General features: G+C 48.0%; 1 protein-coding gene across 4 annotated transcripts in view; it reads left to right on the top strand.

Moving 5' to 3' along the window:
* Window positions 1–1874, top strand: part of LOC113590910 (zeta-sarcoglycan) — a 143972-nt gene extending 142098 nt beyond the window's left edge. For 3 of the 4 annotated variants that reach the window (XM_035529568.1, XM_035529570.1, XM_035529571.1), the window contains exon 8: window positions 92–370. In XM_035529568.1, coding sequence (XP_035385461.1) covers window positions 92–289 — 198 coding nt within the window. In that variant the 3' untranslated portion in view covers window positions 290–370. Of the gene's footprint in view, window positions 1–91 lie in introns of all 4 variants that reach the window. The other variant, XM_035529569.1, reaches the window with a different exon arrangement.
* The last annotated feature ends 5317 nt before the right edge of the window (window positions 1875–7191 follow it).

The raw sequence follows: 7191 nt of genomic DNA, 5'->3' as shown, positions 1-7191 counted from the left end.
CCCGGGCCAGTATTTGTGTGTGTGTGTGTGTGTGTAACCACTCTTATTCTACCTTCTGTCTCGTCACTCTCCTCTCCTCCCCTCCTCCCAGATCTTCCTCAACGCCAACTCCATCCGTCTGGGCGGTCTTCCTCACGGCAGCGTGGACCCCCTCCTCACACCAGGCACCAGCTACACCAAGCAGACTGTGTATGAAGTGTGCGCCTGCCCCAGCGGCAAGCTCTACCTGTCCCCGGCTGAGAGCGCCTCCACCTGCCAGACCACCAACAGCGTGTGTCTGTGGAGCTGAGAGGAGCGGGCGGGCCCGCCGCCGCCGCCCCACACCAGAAAGGCCTTCCTCCTCCCCTCCTCCTCCTCCTCCTCCTTCTCCTCCTCCGTCTGTAAGGCGCGTCTCATCCTAAACGAACCAGATCTGCCATTCCATCCTCGGTGCAGCTCATCTGTCCGTCTGTCTGCGCGTTTCCATCCGCCTGTCTGTCCGGTCAGGCCGCGGTTGTGTGGCACTTGTCATCCGTTCGCCCGTTCTGTTGAGTGGTTGTCCCATCTCGACTCGTTTTCATGCGTTCGTTCCGTCTTCCCTGGCGTCCTCTCTTCCTGGGACCCCTCCTCCAGCCCCGCCTCCCTCGCAGAAATCAGGAATCGGAATAACTCGGCTCGATCGAAGCCAAATCTTCCCAATCTGGAAATGGAGCAAAAACTTTTTTCTTCCTTTTTTTTTTGGTATTCTGAGTTTTGTACGAGTCTCTGAACCATTGGACATACGCAAACATTTGCCATGGGACTCGAGCAGGCTAACAAAAATGAGCACACACACACACACACACACACACACACACACACACACATACACGCACACACGTGGCAAGTTAGCAAGCTATCGAGCGAGTGTGTGTGTTTTCTAAAGAACACAGGTGCCTTTGCCTGTGGCGGTACAGCACACGTTCACTGGCCACCCCAAACCCCGCCCACTCTCTCCTCCCTTAACCCCGCCCCCTTCCCCACCCAAACCCCGCCCACGATCCCCTCCCTTAACCCCTAACCCTCTCCCTGCTCACTCCCCTCACCCGCTGGAGCAGCAGAATGGAATACTAATGCTGACTCACCCTGCTCTCCACATTTGAAAACAACAGTCACAACAGGAACAAGAGACAAGTGTCGTCCACATCCTGTCCCCTGTCTCCCTCCCATCCTTTTGGATGTTTCTGTTTTGGAAAGAAAAAAAAAAAGCACAAGATTATGCCATGTATATAACAAAATCAATAAATAATAATTAAAACAGGAAGATTATTTTAAACAGTTTTGTATCCAAGAATGGTTGATAAATGCATTGTGTTTTCTACGGCGTTTTCCCACACCGTGCCGTGTGTACCTTGTGAAGTGCTTTGGAATTGAAAGATGTTTGAAACAGTAACATTTGTACGCCTGCCTAGTATCAACAGACCAAAACCTTTTGTGTTTATAAACTGAGTGGATTTGTAGGACTGATTTCCCTGTGTAGGACTGAATTTTGGAGTGCACCGTGGTTCGTACTGTAAAAACTGTATGCACTGGGAAAAAAAAGAATAATTTATGTTTTATTATAATTGCACTTTTATCTCAGTTAATATTGATTGCTTTTGGGGGAAAAATCAAAGAGGCTCATTTTTATTGAGGAATAATTCATTACTTGTTGATGCAACATTTTCACTTTTCCTTCATGCCACAGAAAAAAAACAAATTATATTTGTAAAGGAAAGCACAGATCATTTTGAGTGTAACCCAAGCATCTGACCCAGTAACTTCCAACTTACCAGTTAGTACGTTTATCAGTTATTAAATTGGTAACTGACCACAGTTATGATGAATTGTTGATATTTTCCATCATACTGAGGTGATGTGGCCTAAGATGCATTTCTTTATGCAATAATAATCTTTTTGAAAACACTACGTACTCCAGCTTGACTGCAGCCTGCCTGTGTGACCTTACTGATCAGCCTCTGCATGGTTCTGAACACAGTTACTGTGGTCTTCATGTTGCCCTGTGTCTTACCCATGAAGAAGACCGTGACTGGTGCATCCATGTTAGGGAAGTAGCTGTGATTGGTGCATCCATGTTCGTGAATTAGCTGTGATTGGTGCATCCATGTTCCTGAAGAAACCGTGATTGGTGCAGCCATGTTCGTGAATTAGCTGTGATTGGTGCATCTATGTTCCTGAAGAAGCTGTGATTGGTTCATCCATGTTCCTGAAGAAGCCATGATTGGTGCATTCATGCTGTTTGTCTGTTGCTAATCACACCCCTCAGCTCGGTCACCTGAGGAGATATTTCGAGAGCTGTTTCTCATAATTACTGCTCACGATCCGTAGAAAACTAAGGCTTCATAATCACAGCCCAGGCCCTGTGTGGGATGTGGCCAATTTAAGCTGGTTAAGGGTAGTGCAGTGAAGCAAACAAGGCGAACACGTTAAGAACATGTTCCAGTCACGTCAGTGCTATGACAACGATGTAAGTGGTTCCTGTACCGCTGCCCTGCTAGAGAACAGATGTATCCCATTACCCTCCATCTCCCCAGAGAGAAGCATCTTTCTGCTATATAAAAAGACATTTCAGAAGCCATAATAAGAAGAAATTTCAGATCATTATCAGCTGCTAAGAGTGGGTCTTGGGATGAGAGGCATGGTTTTGGATACCACTGTACCCACAGAGTCTCGGCGGAGGACGGACCACTGCAAGGGGTGTGTGTGTGTGTGCATGCATGCGGGTGAGTGTGAATGTGTGTGTGTGTTCGTTTTCTTCCCCTCACTGCCCTCCCTGCTTTTCTGGATTCAGATTCCCGCTCCCTGGCTTCAACACACACCCTGGAATGACGACGGACGCCCCTCATGTTCTAGAGATTTTTCCCACCATGTAGACAAGATCCGGCCGAGGACCGCAGGGTGCTCGTGTGTTATAATGAGCACAGATGCCCTGCACTTCGGATACACTCTTCATGTTTGGAATTCTGGCCTGCTGCCGTGTTACAATCACAGGGCTTTCAGATGCTGGAATTCCACTAACCACTAGCTAGGCCACTGGATAGGGAATCTGTTTGTTTTTTGTCCTGGTGTCCATTGAGGAGAAGCTCATAGGTTTGGATTCCAGCCTGTAATTCCTTATAGAGGATGTGATCCTAGCTACACCAGTTTAAGGTGGAAAGCTCTGCATGATCCCTGTACATGGGCAGACAATCATTTTAAGGTGGTCTGTATACCTGTAAATGGGCAGACAATCATTTTAAGGTGGACTGTATACCTGTAAATGGGCAGACAATCATTTTCAGGTGGTCTGTATACTTGTAAAAGGGGAAACGATCATTTTAAGGTGGTCTGTATAACTATAAATGGGCAGACAATCATTTTAAGGTGGTCTGTATACCTGTAAATGGGCAGACAATCATTTTAAGGTAATTCTGTTATAAGCCAAGCTCTCTGTTATGCTTCTTTTACCGATTTAACCCCCCCTTTTCCCAACAGCATTGAGTATATTTCTGCAGTGTTGCCCTTTAGCAGAGCATGTACTTTGTGTTCGCTGGGAGTCGTAGTCCGAAGGAGAGAAGGAGGACTACAACAAGGAGGATTTTTGGAAGGTCGGGGGAGGCGCCGGATGCGCATGGCATTTGTCCAGTGGTGATGTGCTGATGGACCTCCCCGTTTGTCCTAAAGAAGAGGTCACGTTCAGGAAAGTGCTGGAACATTCCTCAGATTTGGAGATGTTTCCCGACACAGAGCACCTCTCTGCTTTTGCGGGTACAGTCCGAGGAGAGCAGCCCAGAGTCATGCTGGCTTCTCTGCTGGGCTCCTGGGTGTGTGCTGGAGAGACAATGTGCCCCTCAATGTCCTTTAGCAAGGATAAGTTAGTAATGAGAAGGAGGACTAGATGTCCCACAGTGCTGTTATATTACAACCATGGTGTTTAACAGCCTTGGAGAACATCTGTGTTGTAGGACGTGTGGTGATACAGGAGTGAGTAGTATCTCACTAACCAACACAGAAGAGTGGTGAGACAGGAGTGTCTCACTAGCCACCACAGAAGAGTGGTAAAACAGGAGTGAGTAGTGTCTCACTAACCACCACAGAAGAGTGGTGAGACAAGAGTGTCTCACTAGCCACCACAGAAGAGTGGTGAGACAGGAGTGTCTCACTAGCCACCACAGAAGAGTGGTGAGACAGGAGTGAGTAGCGTCTCTCTAACCACCACTGAAGAGTGGTAAAACAGGAGTGAGTAGTGTCTCACAAACCACCACAGAAGAGCGGTGAGACAGGAGTGAGTAGCGTCTCTCTAACCACCACTGAAGAGTGGTAAAACAGGAGTGAGTAGTGTCTCACAAACCACCACAGAAGAGCAGTGAGACAGGCGTGAGTAGCGTCTCACTAACCACCATGCGCGGCCAATCAGAAAACAGCGCCGATGTTCCCAGCTTCGGTGTTAAGCGGACTCGGTTTTCTGGGTCAGGGGAGATGCATAATGACCATGGCACACGAGTGCGTGCATCCAGACTAAACCCGATTACTGGTGCAGTCACCCGGAAGCAACATGTCCTCCTGACGTCCGCTACGTCTCCCCGTTCCCCCACGGCGAGCGTTTAGTTAGCACGGTCTAATGTAATTCCCCCTGATGGATGGGGCTGTACAGCCACGCCGCTCTGCACGTCTCCCAATGGCGCCAGCCCGGCGTTCCCAGTTATCCGTGTTTATCTGGCCGCTAAAGCGCTCGCCCACGGAGACGAAAGAAACTTCGCCGTGTTGGAAATGAGGAGAAATGCTACGAAATACATGAGGATGACATAAAGCACAAACACACACACATACACACACAAATATATGTTTTTGTTTTTTCTACACAACAACAGCGCTAACCTGTTTAATAACAATGTTACTTCTTTTGTTTCAGTTTTAAGTGTAGAGAATTCTTCCTTTGGTAGATGAAGTTTTTTGGTTGGTTTGTTAAAATATAACAGGACGTTATAGACACAGCTTATGGACAAAAGTATCGGGACACACCTATTAATCCTTGAATTTAGGTATTACATTCAGTTCCTCTGCCACAGGTGTATAGGGCACGTAGCCATGCCGTCTGCCCGGTCACTGTGTTCACTTATGCCGTGTGGTTCCGTAACATCGTGTGGATGTTGAAACAAGTCTGTTTATGAAGTTTCTTCCCTACTAGATATTCCATGGCCAACTGCGAGTGGTTTTATTGAAAAATGGAACAACTCAGTCGTAAAGTGACAGACCATGTAGAGTAAAAACCTCTTCTGGCATTAACATCAGAACAGAAACTGCGCTGGGAGGTTCACGTCGTGGGATTCCACAACCGAACAGCTGCACGCCAGACTCACAACGCCGAGCGTGGCACGGGGCGTTGTAAGGCACGCCGCCCGCTGGACTCCAGAGCTGTGGAGACTTGTCCTATGGAGTGACAAACCACACTTCTCTACCTGGAAGTCTGATGGACCGGTCTGGGTTTGGGGAACACCAGGCGAACATTCCCTGCCTGACTGCACTGTGCCGGCTGTAAAGGTCAGCGGTGGAGGTCATTCAGTGGGGTCATTTTTCAGGGGTCGATCTGGGGAACGCCATTGGCTGTTCCCACATGACCGATCCCCGGTGCACGAAACGAGGTCCACAACGACGTGGCTGGGTGAGTTTAGTGTGGAAGAACTTGACCTCAACCCCATCAGACACCTTTGGGATGAACTAGAACGCGGACTGTGAGTCAGACCCTCTCATCCAGCGTCAGCGACTCACAAACGCTCTTCCAGATGAATGGACACGGGTTCCACAGACACGATCCATGGTCTTGTGGAAATCCTTCCCAGAGAATTGGAAGAGCATTTTGTATATATATGTGTGTGTGTGTGTGTGTGTGTGTGTGTGTGTGTATATATATATATATATATATATATATATATATATATATATATATATATATATATATATATATATATACATATATATATGTATGTATGTATGTGTATGTCTGTGTGTGTGTGTGTGTGTGTGTGTGTGTGTTAGAATGATGGACCAGTCCCAGCTAATTGACTAGTAACATGATGCTTTCAAAACATTATTCCATGTGTCCTGTGTCTGGTGGAAACTCTTCACAGGACACGTGTCCTGGTGACCGAGTGCATGAGCGCACCCCCTTCAGGTGACGACGGGAACACGTCTGGAATGGCAGCTTGTTCGCTCCTTGGCGTTCTCCTCGGAGACGCTGGCCGCACGCCACGCCTAACTGCTGTCGCGTCTGTCCCGGGGGCGTGTGGTGGAGGCGTCATGCGAGTCATGTCGCGTTTGTCAGCTCCTCCACCGTGTCCCGTCGTGCCGATAATTCCTCAGACGAGATCGCATTACGTCGGTGGTAATTAGGTCAACGAGATATTGGAGCCTCCGTCAAACATCAGCTCAGCTAGGGTCCTCCCTGCGCAGGCCGGGATCAGTTTGGGGAAGGGGGAGTTGAAGGAGGGAATATGTGTGTGTGTGTGTGTGTGTGTGTGTGTGCGTGTGTGTGTGTGTGTGTGTATGTGTGTGCGTGCGCGTTTGTGTGTATGCATGTGCGAATACGTGCGTGTGTGTGTTTTGTGTATGAGTGAGTGTGTATGCATTTGCCTACGTGCGTGTGCGTGTGTGTACTGGAGCAGTACCACTGTGCTGCTGACGTGTGCTCCTGGACAACCCTGGTGGTGTGGGAGCTTCTCCCCTCATACCTTCTTTACCTTTTCCTTGTTTTCCTGTTTGTTTAGGGGTTTTTTTTTTGTTTGTTTTTGTCTTATGTCGGCGTTTTTCTCTCGTGTGTCTCATGCGGTCGACGTCACGGCGACGGGTGCCACCCACCATGCTGATGCCCCTGGCAGACCTGCTCACAACTGTACCATAGACACACACACACACACGAACACCCTAGAGAGCAAAACAGCCTGCTGGCCCATTACATGGGAATTACATGAAGATTAAACTGCTAATCAAGAGAGATTTTATGATGGTTGATAATCGCACTCCATTGCAGACTATGGCAGTTAAAATATGGTTATTGGACATGAGTCTCTGAATATTCACTGGTAATATACAGATGTGCCTTATATGTTTTTATGTGTTATATTTTCTATATTAAACCACACTAGCTGGCTGAATTGATGTTCGTGATTGGGGCTGTAGTCTTAGCTCAGAGCAATC

This window comes from Electrophorus electricus, chromosome 9, assembly GCF_013358815.1.
Source record: "Electrophorus electricus isolate fEleEle1 chromosome 9, fEleEle1.pri, whole genome shotgun sequence".
NCBI classification, from domain to species: Eukaryota; Metazoa; Chordata; class Actinopteri; order Gymnotiformes; family Gymnotidae; genus Electrophorus; species Electrophorus electricus.
The sequence above is the reverse complement of the archived record's forward strand: the minus strand, read 5'-3'. Positions and strand labels throughout refer to the sequence as shown.